Below are 23,835 nucleotides of genomic sequence, written 5' to 3'. Positions count from 1 at the left end.
GCCAGGAGGGCCCATGAAGCCCATCCTGCCCCACCACGGCCGTGGGGCACAGCCTACCTCCGGGGAAGAACCAGTCGGCGTGCTGGATGAGTGGCTCGATGATGCCCACGATCTGCAGCGAGACGGTCGTCATCATCTCCGTCATGTTCCTGCAAGGCGGCGGGCAGCGGCTCAGCAACCCCACCACAGCCCGGCCTTACTCCTGGCGGGATTTTGGCCCTGGCCCCCCCCCCTCACCCCTTCCCCAGCGTCCTTCTGGCACGCTCGCTCTCCACCCCGATACCTTACCCATCCGCCTGCGGCCAGAGGAGGTTGGGCCCCAGCACGATGGCCACGTTGCTTGGCGTCATTTTATTCGTGTCCTGGTACTCGGTCAGCTTGGCGAGGAATTTAATCAGGTACCTGGAAAGCAGAGCCAAGCCGAGTCGGTGTATCAGGATCGCACCCTCTCCGTCCCCTCCCCGTCCCCTCCCCGGGTCCCGCTGGCCCCAGGCTCACCTGATGTTGTTGTAGTTGGCTTTAGGCAGCTTCTCGCAGGCGCTCCAGAGAGCCTGCAGCCGCTTCTCCTGCTCCACGATGCTGTGGGGAGGTGGGCGAGAGGGTTATCCCCCATCCCCACCCCAGGACTTTCAACCCCGCCAGCCCTGCCCTCAGGGACCCTGCGAGACCCTCGGGCTGCTGCCAAATAAATTGACCCAAAAAACCCAGCCAAAATGAGAAGGAAACCTTTCGGTGGCAGGTTGGATGCTGGTCCTCTCCCCACCTCTGTGCAGCTCCCTGAGGTTTGTGTTTTGGGGATGTGTTTGCTTTGGAAGGGGAAATTACTGCAAACAGTCCCCCAAAAACCAGCCCACTCCCCCACATGCCACCCTCAGGGACCGTCCCCTCCGGCGAGCCACCGCCGCGTCCCTGCTGTGCTCCAACGCTCCCAGGGCAGGTAGGGGATGTGGTCAGACCTCTATTCAGGCACCACCGAGGTGGTTCCCACCCCAAAAGGAGATGCTCCTTCTCCCACCTCCCTCTGCCCGACATCCCTCTACCTCAAACACCTCCCATGGTGGAGCAGGCACGGTGGTGCCACCTCAGCTGGCCCAATCCTGCTGGGTTTGGGGGTTCCACGGTGCAGAGCACACCAGCAACGCAGGTGGGAGCTCCCTCGGCCAGCTCTCCCCCCGGGGTTGGCACACCCATCCAGAAATTGCACCAGCGCCCGGCACCCAAGGGCTTGCCAAAAGATGCTGGGAGAGCTCAGCCACCTTGGTGAGGGTGCTCTGGACCACACGGGGGACATCAGGGTCAGGGGACATCAGGGCCACCCTCACTGCCAGGAGCCATGATGCTCAAAGAGCATCACGGGAACCCTCCTGGCTGTCAGACCCCGAAGGAAACATCCCAAATGCTGTGAGCCATGTCAGAAATAACTCATGGCCCCCAAACCATCCATAAGAGCCCAGGATGCCACCACCCATGTCACGGAGGAATGGGGGGGATGCCCCAGACTCACTTGGAGGCCTGGATCCACTCCTCATACAGCTCGAACGTCATGAGGGGCTCCGGCAGCTCTCGCAGGTAGGACTTGAGGGCTCCTGCGGCACACAAGGGACATGGGGCTCGGCACTGCGGGTGGCACCGGCCGATGGGCACCGAGTGGTTTCGCTCCTCGGCATTTTGACTCGCATCCCTCCCAATCTTCCCACTCACCACATCCTAAAGCACCCACTAGTCTCCCTGGCTTGGTGGAGCCCGTAGCATCCCCTGACCCCCAGCAACCACCTTGCCACCTCCACCTAGTCCCTCCTAGCACCTCCCGGAGTCCCTCCATCATTCTTGCCTCCCTCAGGCGTTCACCCAGCTCTCCATCACTTGTTTTTGCCTAGGACATTCCCAGCTCCTTGCACTGGGAGGTTCCCATTGCAGTCAATAGGAAACCAGGGTCCGATCCTGCGCCCGCCGGAGAGCCCAGCCCAGGAGAGGAGCAGCTGACGGACATTTAAACCCAATTATTGCTTAATAGCAGTCCCGTGGGCTCGGATCTGTGCTTGGAGAGGGTCTTCACCCCAGAAGAGGTAGAGAGAAGATGTCAAGCTTGATGATAACGTGTGACTATTCCTGACTGCTCCCTGCTCCTGCGGAGACTCTCCTGATGAGCGTCACCCTCATTAGTGTCACCAGGGCCCTGCCGCCGCCTTGGATTATGATTGCATCCTTGTTTTCCTCCTCGCCTGCGACCAAAAGCGCTGCTCGAGCCCTTGGCCGGGGAGGGGACGTGCGGGTCGGGGTTTGTGCTCCTCGGTGGATGGCAACTCCTGAACGCCTCCATTGCCACCAAATGCTGTATTTCTGCACCTGCATTTGTCCCCCTGTATATTCCGTCTTTGCTATTCAAAGGCTTTGGGACAAATCACAGAAGGGTTGAGGTTGGAAGAGACCTCTGGAGGTCATCTGGTCCAACCCCCTGCTCCAGCAGGACCACCAGAGCTGGTTGCCCATGACTGTGTCCTGACGGCTTTTGAGTATCTCCAAGGATGGAGACTCCACCACCTCCTTGGGCAACCTGTGCCAGTGCTTGGTCACCCGCACAGTGACAAAGGGTCTCCTGATGTTCAGAGGGAACCTCCTGTGTTCCAGGTTGTGCCCATTGCCTCTGGTCCTGGCACTGGCCACCACTTGAAAGAGCTCTGTCTTCTTTGCACCCTCCCTGCAGGTATTTATATCCGTTGATGAGATCTCCCTGAGCCCTCTCCTCTCCAGGCTGAACAGTCCCAGCTCCTTCAGCCCTTCCTCCTAGGAGAGATGCTCCAGGCCCTTCATCATCTTCACAGCCCTTCACTGGGCTCTCTCCAGTATGTCCATGTCTCTCTTGCAGTGCCCAGGACTGGAAGGATCACCTCCCTTCACCTGCTGGCATCACTCCTTCCAATGCAGCCCAGGACACCATTCGCCTTCCGTGTGCTGCAAGGGCACGTTGCTGGCTCATGGTCAGCTTAGTGGCCACCAGGACCCCCAGGGCCATCTCTGCCAAGCTGCTTTCCAGCTGGGTGGCCCCAGCAGGTCCTGGTGCCTGGGGCTGTTCCTCCCCAGGGGCAGGACTTGGCGCTTGCCCTTGCTCAACTTCACGAGGTCGCTCAGCCCATTTCTCCAGCCTGTCTGGGTCCCTCTGGACGGCAGCACGACCCTCAGTGCATCAGCCGCTCCTCCTGGTTTGGTGTCACCTGCCAACTCGCTGAGGGTGCACCCTGCCCCATCGTCCAGGTCATTAATGAACGTGTTAATCAGGATCGGATCCAGTATCAACTCCTGGACTACACCGCTAGTCACTGGCCTCCAACTAGACTTCATGCCACCGATGACCATCCCCTGGGTGCCCATGGTTGGTGCTTGGGGGCTGGATGGGCCATCCCGCGCACCCCCAACCCCCTCGCCCCGAGGCAGCCTCTACCTGCGATGGCGTGCGGGTCGGCCGAGTACTCCTGCACGTCCACCACGCAGCAGTCCAGGGCGGCCTTGAGCTTCTTCAGCTTGGAGGCCGAGGGAGCCACTCGGAAGAGACCCTTCGCAGAGGACATGGGAGAGCGTTGAACGAGCTTTTGGGCCGGGGATGTCCCCAAAGCCCCCCCAGTTCCTCGTCCCTGCCCTGGAGGCACCCACGTCCCCTTCCATCACGCCCAACCGAGGGTGGCAGGACACGGGACCCACCTCCTCCTGCATGCCGCACTCCAGCAGCATCGTCACGCACGCCTCCACGGGGAAGGCGATCTCCCGCCCGCTGACGGCCAGGTGCTCCTCCAAGGGCTTCCCGAAGGAGGGCTTCTCCATCCACGCCTCTGTGATGGGCAGAGGGGGTGAGAGGAGGGGGAGGACACGGCCGGGACGGTGCCGGATCCAGCATCCCCTTCCCCGAAAGGCCCTTGGATCACAGCGTTTCGGCAGCAAAATATTCCATTTGGGTGTTGCTAAAACAACAGGACCCCGCACCTCTGTCCTGGGCGGCTCGGGAAGTGCTTTTTAAAGATGAAATCCAAACAAAATGTTTTCCAATCATCACATGGGACATTTCAAAGGGGCTGGATAACGTTTTCCGGGGGGAGCAATCACGGGCAAACCTTTGCAATATATTCCCCCTTCTTCCATCACAGTTTGAGGCAGGAATATTTTGTGGGATCGAGAGAAAAAAATAAAATACAAATCACTCCCTGCCTCGCTGCAGCGACGGCAGCACCCCGAGCCCTGCCCTGGGGAATGCGCTGCTCTCGGGACCATCGTGCGGCTTTCCCCGACCTCGGTCTCCCAGCCCAGCTCCTACGGAGGTTGCACACCGCAAAGCAAAGCCCCAAGACCCCCGCGTTGGCGCTGGGTTCCCACCTCCGGTGCTGCGCTCGATGGGGATATTCGGGCAGGTTTCCCCCCCTTCCCCATGAAGCTGGCTGGATCCTGCCCACCAGTGACCAAGTGGGATGGGGATGCCCTCCCCAGCGCCGGGACAGGCGGGATGCAGACGGGGCGAACAAAGGGAGGATGCTCAGCCACAAACCCAGCACCACACCACGCCGCGGGTCACGCCGGAGCCGGCTCATCGCAGTGGCAAAGCCCCGCACGGCTCCGGCGTGACGCAGAGCCCTCAGCGTCGCATGCAGGAGCGGGACGGACCCCGCGGGCACTTACCCTGCTGGGCTTTAATTTGAGGCAGGACATTCTGCAAAAGCGCTAAGGATTTCCGATGGTACTCTGCCTGCACCTCGATCAGCTGGAGGGGGAGAGACGGCACCGGCTGTCATCCCTACGGCCGGGGACAGGGACGGAGGAGTCCCGTGGGGACGAGTGGCACTTACAGTTTGAAAATAGTTTGCATAGTCTACTTCTTTGGCCACAAAATTGTACATGTCAGCCGAGAGCTGGTCCTGCGGAGAGCAGAGAATTACTCGCCATCCCACTCGTGCTGCCCTGATGCCACCATGATGGCCCTTTCGGAGGCCACTGGGAGGGACCAGCTCAGTCACACCAGGAGCCAACATGCAACGTGGCACGTTGCAGCACCCGCTCGAGATGTGCTTGGGATGTTGAATATACGGCAGCACCGCAGGGGTTGCTTTCTGCTGCTGTGCAAACGGCTCCCCCCTTGCCTCCCCCCTCCTTCCAGAGCCCACAATCAGCCGGCGCCTTGCAACGAGCTCTCTGGAAGCAAGATTTACTTGGAAACAACCTGTCAGCCAAAGGCTGCACATCCCGGCGGGCTGAACGGCACAAATCCAGGCCAAATTCAACCCCAGGTTTGCCCGTCCCTGCCCCTCGCTGCATTGCAACTGGCTTATTAACCACAGGGCTAATTGCTGCGCAGCGAAGCAGTGTGCGCGGCTCGGGTAGCATCCCAGGGTGAAGAACGGAGTAAGAGGAGAGGCTGCAGGTCTTCCATGGTGCCTGGGACACCAAGGTCCCCCCACCCCAGCAAGGAGCGATCCCCCTGGGACCCCCGGGTACCCTGCAAATCTCCACTCTGTTGGCCGCCTCCTCCATCTCCTCCCTGAGAGCGTCGGCTTTGGCACCCGAGGGCTGCAGGTTGCTGGCCAAACCCGAGGACTTTGCGGACTGCTGCCACCTGCGGAGAGGGCAGAGCTGTCACAGGGAGGGACGGGGACCCGCGCAGAGTGGTGGCTGGATCCCAGCAGACTTGGAGGGCAGCCCAGGGACCCCCCTCAGCCAAGCCCACCACGGTCCCCAGGGCTGAGCACCATGGAGATGGTCCCGGCCCAGGCTGGGATGCAGCATCCGCTCCCAACCCTAAACATCCCCAGTCCCCGCAACCGGCTGCACGCACTGGGCTCTAAGCAAGCAATTATTTTCAGCAGGAGAACGAGCCCCATCCAGGTGGGAGGAGAGAGGAAGGCGATGGGAGAGCCCGGACATGACGGTGGGGGCTACGGACACCTCCCAAACCTCTCCCCAGGGCACGCCGTGATGTGCGGGGCTTGGCCAAGAAAAGGCCCCAGGCAAAACCCAAAGCGCAGTCTGTTGGGTCCCACCGCAGCGTCTGGGACACAGGACGATCCCAAGGGTCATCCCAGCTCCACCCCAGCGCTACTCTACAGCAGCAGGAGCACCCGGCTCTTTGCCATCACATTAGAACTCACCAAGATAGGGAAAAGAGGAGAAAAATAAAGATTTGTGCCAGAAAAAAATACTCTTCTCTGCAGAGGGCAAACAAGGAAAAGGGAACTACGGATTCTGCAGACAAGAGCAGAAATCGTGGCTCATTGCAGGGCTTGACTTCAAGGCACACGGTGACATGGCTGAGACTTACTGTCCCAAGGGAGCCACGGTACCAGGGCTCCAGGACATGCCCTTCTCGGCGCTACCCATCGCTCAGGAATTTTTATTTTTTATAAAGCAGCTTTGAAGCCGCTTCCTACCGCGTCCTGGAGGAGTCCATGTCCAGCACGAGCTTCGCCAAGTGCTTCCTCTGCTTTTGGATATTCGGGATTTCCACCTGCAGCAACACACAGGAACGGGAGGAGACAAACATCCCTGGAGAGGCATCCGGGGTAGGTCATAGCTGACTGCAACACGGGGAGATTGGGCTGCTGCAAGCCGGGCGGATAAGGATGCAGCTCCTTATTTAAACATTAGGGAGATGGCAAAGCTCATCCCTCCTCCATGTCCCCACCCGGGCTGTGCCACCCACCACCAGCCCCGACCGCAGAACCCACATCCCTGCGAGGAGCATCCTTGGGGGATCAAAGCTTCCTGCATTGGGGAGCTGGATGAAGGCAGGAAAAGCGCTTTTGGGGATGGCAGTGCAAAGCCTCCCACGCACAGGCACCGTTTGCCAAAGGATTTGGAAACGGTTGAAAGCCCCGAACACCAGCAGTGCGATAAAGCTCTTGTTTCTACTGGGGAAGATAAAATCAGAACCAAGCCCAGGACATTTTGCCAGATGTAAAAGGGGGGAAAAAAGCATGGGGTAAAATTGAAGAACAAAGCTGGCAGAAGGGGGAAAAGGAAGAGGAAAAAAAATCCCAAACAACAATGGTATGTGTTTGGAGCTTGGAAAAACAGGTCAGAAATAAGAGTGTTAACACCTCTGCCTTCAGGAAAGGCAGAAAAGAGCAAGAGCAGCGAGAGCGGGCGAAGGAGCCGGGCAGGACCACCGCCCAGCAGCCAGCCCAGCTGAACGTGCAAATACCGCCTGCCAATTAAAGCAATTAGCAAACACCTCAAAGACGGAAGGTCTCTCACAGGGGCTGGGAACCAAATATGCCAACGAAGCGGTGAAACTCTGCCTTCCCCCACGCTTGTTTTGGATGTGAGGGACTCACGCAGGCACGGTGACACCCCGACCCAATGATGTCCCCGCCAGCCGCTCACCTCAGCCAGCACGAAGAGGGGCTCGATGACGTCCCTCTCCACCTGCAGCTCGAAGTGGATGAGCTCCTGACCCAGCTTGTCCTCCGCCTCCCCGCACAGCCGCAGCATCTTCCTGCAAGGGCACCGGCAGGGCTGGGCACCGGGGGGGCCGGAGGGGGAGCGATGGGCAGCCAGCCCGCACCCACGGAGCGGGGCGATGGTCACCCAAAGCCCCTGGGGGTCTCGGCAGCAGCGCGGGGCAGCCCTTCTGTGGCAGAGGGCTGGAGGGAGGGCGGCAGCCTGGGGACCGTGGGCACCCCGGGTGTTAGGAAAATCTCATTCCCTAACTATTGTAGCGATTATAGTCTGAAACTGTATGGACTTAGAGAGAGAGAGTTTACATTGCATACTGCATGACTGAAGGACCCCAGCTCATCGCAAGGAGGAGAAGAATAAAGGAAACCCCTGGACCACCCAGATCACATGAGCATCCCAGCCCCTCCAACACCGCTGTGAAACCCCCACCGTTATCCGACATCATAGATAAGGAACTGCAGCAATTCCCGGCAGCGGCATCCCGGCAGCATCCCGGCATCCCTGCAGCATCCCGGCATCCCTGCAGCATCCCAGCAGTGGCAGAGCGCCGGGGGAGACCTGGGCCCCTCTTACCCCAGCAGGGAGTCGTCGCCCAGCACAGCCGATCCCTCCATCAAGCACTGCGCCAGCGTCGTCAGCGGCAGCTTCTTCTGCAAAGAGAGGGCTGCGTTTCCCACCCCGCCGGCCCCGCCGCCGCTGGCAGCCCGCCTGGCATCCTCAGAGCCCTGCCAGAGCCTCACCGAGCGCTTGTCGACGTCCACGCCTTGCTGGCCCTGCAGACATGCCGTCAGCTTCTTGTGGGTGCTGTGGGAGACCTGCTTCACCAGCTCCAGGCGCTTCTCCACCTGCGGATGCAGCGGTGCCCATCACCGGGGTATCCCGCCTGGTCCCGCACCCGCCGTACAGCGACATAAAGGACTTCTTGCTTTTCAATCAAAGTGATTTTAATTGCTGCTGCATCAGATGCGACAGCCCCAGAGCCCAACCCCTTCCCAGGGCAGGGATGCTTTAAGCAGGAGAAGGTTTCACCAGGCTGATGCTGCCCCATCTTAACCCCCGAGCAAGGCTGAGGGCCGGATCCGGACCAGCCTCAAAGCCCTTGTGTCCCCGGGCGAGGGCAGGAGGTGTCCGTCCCCAGCCGAGCCCTGCCACAAACCAAACTGGCCAATACTCAAACCTGGGGCTGAAAATTGCCTTATTTGCCTCTGCATTGATTAAATCAAGCAGTTCATCCCAAAACTCAGCGAGATGAGTCATTAAATGTAAGCAACCAAGATCTGCTGAAGAGCAAAGCTGAGAGGCGCGGGGAAAACATGGCAATCTCAAAATTTGGGGAAATAATCTGGAAAAAGAGAAATAGTCCCTAAAGCTCAAAATCTTGGGAAATGATCTGGGGGAAAAAAAGAAATACTCCCTGCCCGGGAGAAGCGGGAGAAGTGCTGAGCCTGTGGCAAGTCCTTGAGGCAGGAGGCATCTCATGGGAGCCTGGCACTCGAGCTGAGCCACCTTCCACCACTAAAATAATATATATATTACTAATAATATATACTATATATAATAATATAATAATATATATAAAAATATTATACATATATTTAAAAAAAAATAGATCTCCATGATGCCTGGCTGATGTAGAGCAGCCTCTGCCATCCCTGCAACATATACATGTTCCTTTTAACATATACATGGACGTGTGTGTATATATATATAAATTATATATATAAAAATTATATAAATTATATATATATATACACACATGTCCGCATATAAGTTGCAAGGAAGGGGTATGATGTTCAGAAGGGCACATACGTGGGTGCACACCCATCTAGATGAGCCAAACTGGAGGCGATTAGATACAACGCTGGGAAGGGTTTGGGTTCCCCACCATCCCTGGAGACAGACCCCCGCGAGCAGGACTGACTCTTCGGGAGACACCCAGGCAAGGCGGCACCGGCCACCCTCCCCACTGAATTATCTCCAAAAGGTGTAAAAGTCCCCCTTGTAACGTTGCCGAAGCCAGGCGTGCCCCTCTACGGTGCTGGCACAGATGCTACCTGGTGCCGGGACATCACCGGACGGCTGTAAGAGCAGGGTCCGGCTCTCAGTGCCAAGGGGCCGTGGAGACCTCAGTGCTTGCAAGGAGAAACACCAAAAAAATGAAAACAGAAAGAAAAAAGGTTCATTATTGATGTTCCCTCTGGCTGCTGGTGGCAGGGAGCGCTCCGCTCCCCTCTGCTCCGTCCTACCGGGGCTGCCCATCCCTGGGGACAGCGGGGCACGTCACCGCCGCACCCTGCCCATCCCTGCCACCAGCACTGGTGGTGAAGAAAGGAAAAAAAACTCAAATCCGGAAGGCTGGAGACTGACTTGCAGGGGTGCATACTGCGAGGACGGTGCTGCCGAACAGCAAACGAACCCACCAGCGCCCCGGGAGCCATGCGCGGTGCCGGTGCCGGTGCAACCGGAGACCAACCTCGCTCCCTATCCTGCACGGGTTGGGCTGGTCCCAGCCGAGATGGCAACGGCTGCTAAATCCCCAGTAAAGCAGCAAGAGGCCGTGGGAGAGATTAACCGATGCGGGCGGCTGCCCTCGGCGCCCGGCTGGGACGTTTGCGAACAGAGCTTCATTTCACCCTCTTCCAGCGCGGTTTCGCCTTGCCCCTTTGGCGACGGCTCGCTCAAACCCTGCTCACGTTTTTGGCTAACGCACAACTCTTGCTAAAGCCTGGTGTGTGCGGGGAGCAGCGTCATTAGATCCAAGCGAGGGCAACACGTAGGCAGGACACGGTGGCCAGAAAGAGCTAAAGGTCACTCTGCAGCCACTGTCACCTGCAGGTCGCTGCCTCCTGCCACAAGCATCCTTGCACACCGGTTCTCTGGCTGTTTCTGCAGAATCCGTGACCTGATAGCCACGCCACAGACTAAATTCCCAAGCGGGAAGGTACAGATACATCAGCTTACCCCCAAACCAGGTTCTGAAGCGGCTCCAAGAGCAGCCGGGCTGGCTGACGCCAGGGGATGCCCGCGCTGCGACAGAGGAGGAGCTGGGCAGCTGTTTTGCTCATCGGCGCCCAAGTTAGGAGTGGTGATTTAGAGAATGTGGGAGCTAGAAACCTCATGAATTCAGTGATGGAATTGTGAATTCACGTCCCTTTGCTGGCACTTCCTCAGCCGCCTCCCTCCCGGGGGCGTGCAGGAAGCCCTGCTCCTGCAGCAAAAAGCACCAAGATGAGATGTCCCCGAGAGACCGTGACCCGAGCGTCACAGCCAATGCTCCACGGCACCACGTGAGGTTTTTGGCTCGGGCTGTTTTGCTGAAGTCGCCCAACCCATCAGCTCTGGGGGAAGCCCAACCCATCAGCTTTGGGGACTGTCCCCTGCTGTCACATGTCCCATCCCCAGGGCAGGTTTTGCAGCAGAGACGGGAGACGCAGCCGCCCGCAATCCGGCCGGCTGTATCAAGTTGCCATCCTGGCGGAGACAGGACTGGATCCGATTCCAGCTGACCTGAAAACCAGGCTGGGAAAGGGCTGGGAGGGCACGTGGGAGGGAGGCAATGCCGCTTCCCATGCTCGCAACCCCCTCCTCCTCCTCCTCCCAGCCCGTCTCATCACTGTGGGACACTGCGGCACCGACCAGCACGGAGCTGCTGCCGCATCCAGCACCCATCGGTGGGTGCCTGGGCACCCACAGGCACCCTGGGTGTGGGTTGGACCAGCTGCAGAGGACCTCACCTGCAGGAGATCTTCACTCAAAACTTCTGTCTTCTCAGCCCTGCAAGACAAGAAAGAACATAAAGCGTTGGCGAAGCGTCCGGCACACACGGCAGCACCGGGGCTGCACGCCGCGGTACCGGGCACAGCTGAACGTGCTTTTCCATCGGGATGCAGTCGGTGATTTAAGGCTCTCTGGTCCCACCAGCCATCGCCTCATCTCCTAAATAAGCAAAGGTTGGAGCATCTTCATGGCTCGCTGGGAGCGTGCCACATCCCACACCAGTTTGGGGTCCTCCCCTGATGTCCCCCTTATTTTTCCATTATCCCCAGCAAAACAGGGATGCTAAATTCCCAGGAGGATGCGGGCAGTGCTGCACAGGGGGGCGATGTGTCTACGCACGAAAGCAGCTCCCCAGGCCGTGCCGGGCTCTGGCACACCCTCAGTGCCGCGGATTTCAAGGACACAACCCGTCTGCACGACTCAGCCTCTTCGGTCCGACGCAGCCGACTGAATCTGCGGTGGCAGCTGCTGCCCGGGGCTTCGCTGTAACCCCCCCCGTTGCTCGTCGGAGCCGCATTTACCGCTCCAGAGCGCGCGTCATCCGCTGTCTTCGCTAGCGAGGAGCGCCGGGGATGCAGAAGGAGACACAAACCCGCTGCAAGAGCCTCCTCGGCCACGCACGGACCCGCAGCATCCTTGCCCGCAAAGCCCCTGCGGCCGCTCCTCACCAGATCTGCTCAGGCTTATTTAAACCATCACACTCCGGATCATTTATTTATTTTCTTAGGGGTTTTTTTACAACTTTAGTGCATCAACTCTCTTTGAAAAATGACCTCTATCAAGATGTGCTTGGGCAGAGTTGTGATTTAGCCAATTAGTCCCTGAAGGTTCGTTAACAAACAACAAAAGCTCGGTGCTCTCATCCTTCTTAAAAAAATACCTCTATTGCCTGAGCCCGGGTTGCTTTCTGCTATCCAAGCTGGTTTCTCAGCTTTGAGAGACTGAGTGAAGTATTGAAAAAGTGGAAATAAGGAATAAGCACCGGCAGAGCAAGGTTCAAAGTGCGAGCCCGGCACGGCAGCGACGCCAGCTCATCCGCAAATACACCACGTCCAAAGACTTTTAAAAAGCATAAATTAACTGCATTAAATCTGGTTTGTGTATGAAAGTTGTCTCGGTGTCTGATTTAAGTTGGTTTTAAAAATGAAAAAGAAAAACAAACCAAAACAAACCCTATTTATTTTAATTTTTTTTAAAAAGGGATTTAAATGAACACATTATAATATCTTCTATATGAAATGCAAGCGATGCGCTGCCCACCCACGAGCAAGGGCTGCTCAGGTTCTCCTCCTCTTCTGCAAATCACCTTCGCTATCATTTACGGACAGGGTTGGAAACGCCGCAGAATTCGCACAAACGGGGAAGAAAGCAGCAAATATCCACCGGCACAGACACAACGGCTGTCCCCGCTTCCCCGCTCCGGCTCAGGATATATTTAGCATCCTGAAGGAGAAGGAGGTGGCAGGGACGCAGGCGAGTGTCGCGCACCCACGTGCAGGCACTGCCGGCGCACATCCCTGCCGCTCGCTCTGCACCCCAGAAATCATTTCCAAACTTTAAAAAAAAAGGCCAGGGGAGGACGAAGTCCCTCCTGTCCTTGCACCATTGGGAAAATGCTTCCCAAAAAGTGATGGTTTTAGTGCGTTTTCTCCTCTTCCAGCCGGGCTGATGGATGGGTTTTGCACACCCCATGGTCCTGTGCCGGCAGGTCTCTCTCCCAGCATCCACAAACCAACACGTGCTATGCTCTGACGTGCATTCGGGAAGCAGAAAACAACATTTCAAATGAAAATCTGGCCTTGTTCTGCTTTTAGGCATATCCTCAGCACGAGAAACCTCAGTGGCTTTAGCAGAGAGCATCCCCCAGCCACAGCCCCGGCACAGACAGCCGCGCCAGCCCTGCCACATCCCGGGATGCTTAAGCTGGTTCGGGACCCTGCCAGCGATTAATTTGGCTTTAAAAAGGCGGGGGGGCAGAAAAGGCTGCAGCGTTTTATGGCTAGGAATAAGCAAAGAGGCTGTTGGAGCCGCTCAACACAGCTGCCCAGGGATGTGGCAGAGCGATGGGCACCCCGCGGGAGCACGGGTTTCCTCGCCTGGTTTCGGCATCTGTGGGAGCCGGGATGCTTTCTCCTCCCCTCCAGCTTGCGACAGGGATGGGGGTCTCTGCGTGGCCTCGGGCACAGGCTGCAGCCACCGGCAGTGGCACGGGCATGTGGCAGGACTGCGGCTGCGGCGGACCGGCGTCGCTCACGGCGGTGGGAGCTGGGTGCCACGTCCTGCCAGCGCCGAGCGCCAGCACCCAGAGCCAGGCATCGCCCTGCTCCCGCACCTTGTCTTGCAGAATGGGGTAAAACACGGCTCCAGAAGCCACCACAGGGTGTTTTGGCAAAGTCAAAGCAGGGGACAAGTCTCCTGCCTCGGGGCACCTGGAGCCTACGGGTGATACCACCAGCAGCCACGGCAAAGAGCTCCCGCAGGAGAGCCTGGCCCCGCAGATGTACCGGGACAGCAACCCGGCTGCAGCTCCATTGAATGCGGTTTAGCAGCTGCCAGCAGGATGGATCCTGCTCCTCTACACAGGCACAGTCCCGCTGACAACGTGGCTCTGCTGATGTCCTGCCACCCCACCTAAAGGTCCTTATTAATTTTCCAGAATGCACCAAAAATGTACAAACAATTCCCCTTGTCTCTGTACTTGCTCCCGCCGGCAGCGCTCCAGAACCTGCAAATTATATCCAGGAGCGCAAGAACCGAGCAGCGCCTCCAAACCCACAGAAAGCCCAGCCCAAGCCGCTCCGCATGGCCATTTTACATGTAAAGACTAAAAAATAACATCATCCTACTCCACTGACATCGCATTGCATTACAGCTCCATGCCGCTAATGCCACCAGGAAAAATCCCATTATATCCATTATGTTTCTAAAGTCTCAGCCTAAAGTTAATACGGTTTTACAGGAGCTTATATGGTTTTATGAGCCATCCTGCGAACCTGCAGCAAGCGATGCTTGGCAGCAAAATGCACGTCCTGCCAGGCAGCAGCCAAGGAGAGGGAGACTCTCCTGCATGCCCTGGGCTTCGTCCTGCCTGGAGGTACTTTTTGGGTGCTGAGCCCTTGCCGGCACTCAGAGATGCTAAAGGAGACCCCGGTGCCCCAGTGCCACCTCCCTGGTACCCAGCGATTTCCCTGGGATACCCAATGGGGATGGAGAGATATTATCCCGCTGCCTTTTCTGGGAGCGGAATGGCGGCATCTCTCCAAAGATCTTGGCAAAGCACCTTCAGCGGGCTCAGCCCTGAGCATCTCCGCTCAGCCCTTCCTCTTCAACAAACCTTTTTGGTTTGTGCTTTCTTCTCCCTGCCCCTATCATGCTCCAATCAGCGTCCCACTCAAGGCCGGGTGGGGGTCCCCGTGCCTCCCCCAAGCTCTCTCACCTTGGCTTCCCATCCCCGGGGAGAACCGCTTGCTGAAACCCCCTGGGATTCAGGAGCCCCAGCTCCCAGTTTGTTCTCAAGCGCTCGGTTCAGACCATGTTGGACTTTGGAGCCCAAACCACAAAGGTGCTTCCAAAACCACAGCCCTACAGAAACCCATATAAACAGCGTCAAGAGGAACCAGTTTGGATGCGACCGATGCTGGGAAGTGTGTCTGGCTCCAGCAGAGATGCTCTCCCTGTTCCAGCCTGGCATCTTGCTCTCATCCAAGGAATCCCCCAGCTCCTCCTGGCATCTCTCAGCCCCTCCAGGCACACCTCAGTCCATCCCCAGCACCCCCCAGTTCCTCCCCAGCACGCCTCCAGTCCAGCCCCATCATCCCCCAGCCCCTGGTGGCATCCCCCAGCCCCTCCTGGCATCCCCCAGTCCCTCCCCAGCCTCTCCCAGTCCATCCCCAGCATCCTCCAGCCCCTCTTGGCACCCCCTAGTTCCTCCCCAGCACCCCCAGCCCCTCCTGGCACCCCCAGCCCCCCTCTTTGCCCCGTTGCTGGCTCCGTACAAGCAGCCAGAGCCGAGCGGGGACGAAGCTGCGCGAGGGGTGGCACAGACCCCTGACTTCAGCCTCTGCCGAGGCGGTGACGGGGGCCCCAAGCCCAGGGGACCCCGGGACCTGCTCCCTGCCCGTGCTGCTCCAGCCACGCACGGGAGGCAGCCTGGCTCCTGCCTGCACAAACCCGTCTCCTTCCCAAATCGCCATCGCGCCCAAAGGAATTCCTGGGGGTGCCAGGGCCCCCACGGCGGGGGGGCAGAGGGACACAAGCTCCCACATCCTGGGGGGCTATATCAGCCCCCCCTTCCTTGCACTGTGGCAGGGTTCAGGGCCCATCTGTGCTTACCCCACAACCCCGGACCCACGAACGATGCTCGAGGGTCTGACACGTGCAGCAGAGCCCCGGGAAGGGGCTATGCGGTGGCTGGAGCATCCCATGGCCCAACCATCAGAGCAGGCAACTGACGGCACCAGCAAAACATCTCCTCTTCACACCAGTTTAAGCCAGTATCAGCTCTGGGCAATTCTTTTCACCCATTCACTTTGACATGGGTATTTCCATCCCCATGTCTCACAAGGCAGATGCAGCCAGGGCTCCCACGCTGGGATACGACCTCCCCCAGGGAGATGGTGGATTTTGCTCATGCAAGGTGGCCTCAGCAAACAGCAGCACCCAAAAGAGGGGTGCAGGGACCCCCCAATTTCCCTGGCTGGTCCCTAATCCCCCAAAACTTCATGCTTTACGGGTTACACGCATCCTGCAGGAGCATCCCTTGGAGAGGCAGCCAGGATTACTGGCTTTCAACGCTTTCTTTCATCTTTCCTTTAGGCAAATAAAAGCCTGCTCCTCCCCTTCCCTTCCAGATTTCCAGCCCGGAGCTGTTTTTCTCAGCACAAATCCAGGCAACCCTCAGCCTCAGCCAGCACCCAGACACTCGTGTCCCTGCAAACAGCTGGGAGAAAAGGAGAATTAATACGGAGAGTTAAAAGCAAACGAGCAGGGGATGCTGCTACAATTTGGTCAGGCGTTCGCTTCTGCAAAAACTAATTGCTGCCAGCAGAAATCAACACCAATCAAGCAAATTAAGTTGATTTCCAAATAAATACTACTTGAGCTTCCAGTGCCTTGACCTGGGGAGCTACAGCAAAACTGGTGCTTCCCTGGAGCATCTCCTGATGCCAGACATCTCCAGCTGGCTGGACCATCCAGCACCAGCACCCACCCTGTGTCCCCACCACCGTCCCCCTCTGATGCTCAAACCACCCAAGACAAGGAGCCCCCGGCCTTGGATTTGACCCTGAGCCAGCAAAACTCAAAGCACGACGGGGATTTCGTGGCAGTGTTCTCTCTGAATGGGAAAACCATCACGCCCGGCCGGTGGGCAGTGCTTCACGCGGCGTGGGGACGGGCAGGAGCGAGGATGCGTCTCCGGAGGCAGAGCGTGTCCACAATGCCCCGAGGACCCCCTTGCCCACATCTCCTGCCCAAAATGCCCCTTCCACCCCCACCCCTGGCCACCCCCTCACTGCAGTAATGCCCATAAATATTTCAGCGCTATTTAATTACTGATGCCGGCCGGTTCCCCTGATTTCTGTTTGCTCCTGCCTAAAAATAGCCTCGTGGCCAAGCGTAGGCAGAGGGAGGCACGAAAATCCGGCCAAGGCCGTCCCGCGCCGGGAGCGTTAACTCCCACGGATGGGTCTGCCCCGCCATCCCACACGGGCTCGGGGACGGTGCCTGGCTCCATCCCGGTCCTGCTCGCATCTCCCTCCGGTGCCGCCGCACGTGCCTGGGGACTGGTACCTGCAGGAAATTCAAGGTCCTCGAGCCCCCAAAGCTCAGCGGTGAGGTTGGTAAGGTGAGGTTCAACCATGCAACTCGGATAAGGTGCTGAGCATCCGTTGCGTGTGCCGGAGGGAGGAGAAAGCCCCTTGGGTTTCATCCAGGCAACCCCTGGAAGCGCCGGGCATCGCAGTCCAGGCTGGATGCTGGTCCAAGGACTGCGCCGTCCCCAGCTTCCGCCGCCGTCTGAGCTCTCCTCTCCACCGCATCCCCGGGGACACGCAGCCCAACGGCTCGTAACCAGGATCCAGCCAAGGCCCAACGGAGCTGCGGATTTTTCCCGGTGCCTTTTTAGCAGGCAAGAAGTGAAACATCAAATATTTATATCCTCAAATCGCTGCTAAATCCCCCAGGGAGACGACTCCGAGCTGCAACATCCAGTGAGATGCGGTGAGATGGCCCCACCGGCGCCTCCTCCAGTGCATCCCGGGCTCGTCCTGCCCCGGCAGGTGACCTGGAGTGACGGTCCCTGTGTCCCAAACCTGCGGCTAAGGGCAGCGATGCCCACCCAGCGGGTCCAGTGCCAGGGCTCAGCCCCCGGCAGATCGCCCGCCTTCGGCTGAGTCAGGCTGGAAAAACGGGATGAAACGAGTGGGGAAGGCTGGTCCAGCTTTCCTTCGTCCTTCTGCCCACCGCTGGGAAAACCAAAGGAATCAAAGCAAAATGGGGGACAGAGTTTTAAAGGCAGAAAAGCCTCTTTTCCTCATCTCCTGCCCCTTTCCTGGCTGCGAGTTCTCTGCGTCGGCATCCCTTTGGCAAGGGGTGCATGGGGCCCTTTACTCCTCGCTGCCAGCACATCCCTGGCAGAGGAAAACCCACCCCAGGGTCACATCCTGACCACGCTTCACTCCTGATGTGAAAATCATGGAGAAGCCCCTGCAAAGCGCAGGGCCCCAAGGCTGCTGGCCGCGGGGATGAAACCTTCAGCCCGCTCCATGAATATTTCAGTTTGTCAGCGCTGCCGCCTTGCGAGGAGGATAAAAATATCCCCAGGGCTGCAGGGATGCTGCCGGCACCATCCGAGGGGCGCGGCATCGCTCGGCAAAGCCAAAATCCCGGGGGGGGGGTCTGCCAACAGCGAGCCACTGGCACCCCACAGTGCAGACGTGGAACCCAGCTATTTAAAGTGTGTTGTTCCCTCCTGCAAATCCCATCGGAAAAATCCCAGGTGATGCTTTTATTCCCTCCGTCCTTATTTCATACACGCAGAATAAAACGTCCTTATTTCTTGCAGAATATTCTTGCTGCACAGAGAATAAAACCTCAGTGTTTAAAGGCTTTATATTTCCGTGCAGACGTCCTGGTGCTTGGAAAAGCATCTGCCCTGGGAGCCACCAACGCGACGTCCAGCCCCAAATGCCACCGCTGTCCCCCAGGATGGGGGATACATCTTGGGATGCTCAGAAAGGACCAGGAGGAAAAAAACAATCCCCCCAAGCTGACACCGTCCTCCCCGGTGTCCCCGCATCGCCTGCCGTGCCATTTGGGAACACAGCCGTGCCATTCTGCACGTGGCTGCAAGCGCCTGTTTTATTCCCGATGGAAAAAACCCCATACCGAGCCAATTCTGGAAAATTCACGGGGCTGTTTCGGCTGCTGGAGCGAGCGCTGCGGCACGCTTGTGCCCATCGTCCTGCGACCTCGAAGCGAGGGCAGGAGCTCCTGACAGCTCAGCCGCCGACGAAAGGGAGAAATAAATAAAAACAAACACAAAAAAAAAGCGCTTTGTAGAAAGCATCTTCAGAATGTTTTACAGCCACTTATTGATTTCTCTTCCCTTTTTCCACCTCGCAGAGATAAATATTATGGCCCCTTACAGACTGGGCGCAGTAATTCTCCCGAAGGTCGGGTACCAAGCGCGGGTCTGGGCTGGGACGAGCATCCCCAGTTCTTTCTATCTAGTGAAACGACCTAAATAAAATAAATAAAGTAAATAAAATAAAATGAAATAAATAACGTGCTCAGGGCACAGCAGAGCGTGGTCTGCTCCAGTTGGCCCCGTCACACTCACCGACCGGGCACCCCAGGGCCTGCGGGTGCTGCTGCTCTCCCCAGGGGGGCCAGGAGGTCCTCGCTTGCCCCCAGCATCGCAAGTGAAGCAGCAAAGGAATGCGACAGCGCCCGGGACACGGAGCTGAAGACCGGATTTGGGAAGGTAAGGAAATGCATTGAGCATCCTCACCTAACCCTGACCCTGACCCCGATTCTGATCCTTATCCTGATCCTAACCTTGACCCCAATCCTGACCCTAACCCTTATCCTGACCTTGACCCTAACCTTAACCCTAACTCTAACCCTGACGCTGACCCTGACCCTAACCGGGACTCTGACCCTAACCTTAACCCTAACCCTGACCCTGATCCTGACCCTAACCTTGACCCTGATCCTAACATTAACCCTGACCCTGGCCCATCGCCGCCCCCTCCCCGTGCGGTGAGCCCCATCCCTCGCCTGCGGATGGCCGCACACTCCCCCGGCATGAGTGCTGGCAGCGGCCACCTCACAGGGACGAAGGGCTGCTCCTGCCTGTCCCCTGACTGTCCCCTGCCAGGGTACTTCTGGCAGCTGCTGGCAGACCCACGGATGAGGTTTTTCCCTTTGGCTGCCTTTCTTCTTCCTTTTTTTAAGGAAACGGCACCACCAAAAGCAGGGAAAGCCACCAGGGGCTGGGACCCCCCCCTGCGCCTCCCTCCGCACACCCCGCAGGGTGGCTGGAGACCCCCGTCTCCCCCCGAGGGACATCCTCCGCCTGCAGCGCAGCCCCCAGCCCCCGGGCAGCAGCCGGCCCGACGGTCCCCAGCCCTGGACTTGGGGGCGCTGGCACTGCAGGGTGACGGTGGCCCACTGGGGTTTCGTGACGAGCAGGAGGGGACACCCCTCAGACCCCAGAGGGTTATGGCACATGTACCCCAGCGAGCCTCTCCCGGGGGAGACAAAACACCAGGTTCCTATTATTATTCCTTATTTCCATTAATTATTCCTCATTTCCATTAATTATTCCTCATTTCCATTAATTATTCCTTATTTCCATTTATTATTCCCTATTTCCTTTTATTATTCCCTATTTCCATCTATTATTCCCTATTTTCCTCTATTATTCCTTATTTCCATCTATTATTCCTTATTTCCAGCCGGCTGGAGAGGGCCCCGCAGTGGGGCAGAGGGATAACACATCAGCCCGCGCTCAAGATGGGGACCAACGGAGCCAGGCCGAGGAAGAGGATGGTCCCCGAGCTCCCGCCGAGCCCTGCAGAGGCTCCAGCCACCCCGTCCCAGTGCTGAGCAAAGAGGGGGCCACGTACCCCCCTGTTAAACCCAGCCCGAAGAGCCTGGCAGCACAGGCAGCTCTGCCAGCAGCAGATGTGCTGGTGTACCGACAGAGCCTCCCAGCTGCCCGTCACGAGCCGGCGTCGCCGCGAGCCCCTAAGAGGATTAGGGGTTTAGCGGCTCCAAGCCCCGCGGCCGCCGTCCCTGCTCCCCAGGCTGCGAGTCGGGCGCTGCAGGGAGCCCGGCATGGCCCCGCGCTCCCGAGGGATGCGGGAAGGAGGATGCTCGCCTTGTCAGCGGCACCATTTTGAAGGCGGGCGTGCGTGCGGTGCCCAGCTCGCATCTCCCACGCGGTGGTGGTGGGACCTGGGGCCACCCCTCCCCTGCAGCCCCCCAGCCACGGGTGGAGATGTGTCAAACCTCCTCGGCGTGTCTGGAGAGCAAACCCGGCCCGGCGCAGACGCAAGGAGAAAATCACACGCTCTGTCCCCAAAACAGCCTCCTCCTGCCACTCCCCCAAGGGAGGTAAGCACCAGTCTCCCAGTGCTCCCGCACCGCGTTCCCTGTACCATGTTCCCTGTACCGCGCTCCCGCACCGCGCTCCCGCACCGCGTTCTTGCATCGCATTCCTGTACCACACTCCTGCACCGTGCTCCCACACCACGCTCCTGCACCGCGTTCCCGCACCGTGTCTCTGCACCACGCTCCCGCACTACGTTCTTGCAGTGTGCTCGTGCACCGCGTTCCCACACTGTGTTCCCACACCGCACTCCTGTACCGGATTCCCACACCGTGCTCCTGCACCAGATTCCCATAGCACGCTCCCAAACTGCGTTCCCGCACCGCATTCTTGCACCATGTTCCTGCCGCCGTGCTCCCGCACCACGCTGCCGCACACTGCTCCCGCACCGCGTTCCCACACTGCGCTCGCTCCCGCACCGCACTCCTGCACCATGCTCCCACACCACGTTCCCACACCGTGCTCCCGCACCGGATTCCTGCAGCACGCTCCCAAACGGCGTTCCCACATCCCATTCTTGCACCGCGTTCCTGCCACCGCATTCCTGCACCACGCTCCCGCACAGCCGCCACAGCCCCAAGACGGTGCCCTGCTGCCATCCCAGCCCTGTGCCCGTACGCCGGGGCCGCGCGGCAGCACCGCGGCCGAGGCAGGAGCCCGTACGCCACCGACCACCTCCAGCCCGGCCGAGGACCCAAAGCCAGCGCGGCAACTCCCATCGCCACGGGGGACACGGCGAGGGGGGACACGGGGGATGCCAGCGGAAGTCCAAGGCCTCGGCTCCGGGGGGGGATGCTGAGCCCGACACCCCAGCCGTGCCGGTGCTGGTGCCGGTGCCCCAGCGCCGCGCTGGGAAGGAAAAAATAAATAACACCCCCCCCCCAGCTGCAAAATCTCCAGGAATTACACAACAGCCACCACCAAAGCCCGGGCCTGGCTGTGCATCAGCGCACACGGGCATCCCTGCGGGCACGGCCCCGCCGCCCGCACCCCGATGCACCCCCTGCCCCACAGCCAGCCGGGGCCACCCATGGGTGCTGGGGGGAGCAGGCCATTGGGGCACCCCACAGCATCAGGGCTGGGGTGCCCAGACAGCGGGTGTCTGTGTGGCCCAGCCCTGGGACACAGGGAATGGGCAGGGGCAGCGGGGCAGGCAGGGTGAGGGCAGGGGCAGGCAGGGAAGTAGTGGATAAGGGGTGCAGGGTGTGGGGCAGGGGCAAGGGGGGCAGTGGGGCAGGGTGCGTGCAGGGGACAAGCAGGGGTTAACAAGCAGGCAGGGTGCAGGCTGAGGCTGCAGGCAGGGGAGGAGGCAGGGAATGGGCAGGGAGGAGGCAAGGTGTGGGCACTGGGGCAGTGGGGCAGGTAGGGGGCAGGCAGGGAGCAGGCTGTGGGGCACAGTGTGGGCACAGGGGTGGTCAGGGCGCAGGCAGGATGCGGTGTGGGCAGAGGGGTGGTCAGGGCGCAGGCAGGATGCGGGCAGCAGGGCAAGGGGCATACAGGGAGCAGGAAGGTTGAGGGCTGGGAGCACAGGCAGTGGGGCAGGCAGGTTGCAAGCTGGGGAGCAGGGGCAGTAGGGTGGGCAGGGTGTGGGCAGGAACAGGGGCAACAGGAAGAGGGCAGGGAGCAGGCAGGGTACAGGAAAGGAGCAGGAGCAGTGGGGCTGGCAGGAAGCAGCCAAGTAGGCGGGCAGGGGATGGGCAGGGGCAGTGGGGCAGGCAGAGTGCAGACAAGGTACAGGATCAGGGACAGTGAGGTAGGCAGGGGAGCAGGGAGCAGTCAGGGGCAGTGGGGTGGCAGGGAGCAGGCAGGGGAGCAGGCAAGGTGTGGGATTAGGGGCAGTGGGGCAAGCAGGGCTCAGGCAAGGGAGCAGGGGCAGTGGGGCAGGCAGGACACAGGTGGGATGCAGGATCAGGGCAGTAGGGCAGGCAGGGAGCGGGCAGGGACCAGGGGCAGTGGGGCAGGTAGGGAGCAGGCAGGATGCAGGCAGAGTGTGGGATGGGGGCAGTGGGGCAGGCAGAGAGTGGACAGGGAGCAGGGGCAGCAGGGCAGGCAGGGAGGGGGCAGGATGCAGGGGCAGTGGGGCAGGCAGGACATGGGTAGGGTGCAGGATCAGGGCAGTGGGGCAGGCAGGGAGCGGGCAGGGAGCAGGGGCAGCAGGGCAGGCAGGACACTAAGAGGGTGCAGGATCAGGGCAGTGGGGCAGGCAGGGAGCAGGGGCAGCAGGGCAGGCAGGCCACAGGTAGGGCATGAGATTGGGGCTGTGGGGCAGGCTGGGAGCAGGCAGGATGCTGGCAAGGTGCTGGACCGGGGCAGTGCGGCAGGCAGGGTGCAGGGTCCGTGGGGCAGGCAGGGAGCAGGCAGGATGCAGGTAGAGTGCGGGATGGGGGCAGTGGGGCAGGCAGGGAGCGGACAGGGAGCAGGGGCTGTGAGGCAGGCAGGGAGCAGGCAGGACGCAGGTAGGGTGCGGGATCGGGGCTGTGGCGCGGCGGGCAGGGCCCGTCCCCATCCCTACCTGCCCACGGTCTGGTTGGCGAGCTGGCGCATGCGGTTGAATTGCTTCTTCATGGTGGCGGCGGCGCGGGCGCCCCTTAGGCGGGCAGCGCGGGCAGGGCGGGCAGGGCGGGCAGGGCGGGCGGGCAGCGGGGGGCCGCGGGCCGCCCCTCCCGCATCCTCGCCCGGCGCGCAGCCAGGCCGGGCCGAGCCGAGCCGAGCCGAGCCGGGCCGAGCCGAGCCGAAGCCGGGCCGAGCCGGGCCGAGCCGGGCCCGCCGCCCCTGCGCGGCTCCGCGCCTCCGCCTGCGCGGGCCCCGCCGCGCTCCGCGGCCCCCGCTCCGCTCCGCTCCGCGCCGCACCGCCCCGCACCGCCCCGCACCGCCCCCGGCCGCGGCGGCCATGGGAAATGTAGTCCGGGGCCGCCCGCCCCGGCGGGCTCTGCCTGGCAGGGGGGGCCTTGGAGCGGGCCTGGCCCCCGGCATCCCTCCGGCATCCCCCCGGCATCCCTCGGCATGGC

At 60.0% G+C, this 23,835-nt stretch overlaps 1 protein-coding gene across 1 annotated transcript in view; it reads right to left on the bottom strand.

The window, feature by feature from the left end:
* ARHGAP44 (Rho GTPase activating protein 44) overlaps window positions 1-23,418 on the bottom strand; it is a 30,281-nt gene extending 6,863 nt beyond the window's left edge. The window contains 15 exon segments of the mRNA XM_050908393.1: window positions 58-149; window positions 289-402; window positions 499-579; window positions 1,505-1,586; window positions 3,440-3,551; window positions 3,697-3,824; window positions 4,663-4,744; window positions 4,830-4,898; window positions 5,476-5,593; window positions 6,405-6,481; window positions 7,360-7,471; window positions 8,008-8,084; window positions 8,175-8,279; window positions 11,169-11,208; window positions 23,340-23,418. Of these exon segments, the coding sequence (XP_050764350.1) occupies window positions 58-149; window positions 289-402; window positions 499-579; window positions 1,505-1,586; window positions 3,440-3,551; window positions 3,697-3,824; window positions 4,663-4,744; window positions 4,830-4,898; window positions 5,476-5,593; window positions 6,405-6,481; window positions 7,360-7,471; window positions 8,008-8,084; window positions 8,175-8,279; window positions 11,169-11,208; window positions 23,340-23,392 (1,342 nt within the window). The 5' untranslated portion in view covers window positions 23,393-23,418.
* Window positions 23,419-23,835: the final 417 nt, after the last annotated feature.

This window comes from Gymnogyps californianus, chromosome 19 (assembly GCF_018139145.2).
Source record: "Gymnogyps californianus isolate 813 chromosome 19, ASM1813914v2, whole genome shotgun sequence".
Classification (NCBI taxonomy): Eukaryota; Metazoa; Chordata; class Aves; order Accipitriformes; family Cathartidae; genus Gymnogyps; species Gymnogyps californianus.
The sequence above is the reverse complement of the archived record's forward strand: the minus strand, read 5'-3'. Positions and strand labels throughout refer to the sequence as shown.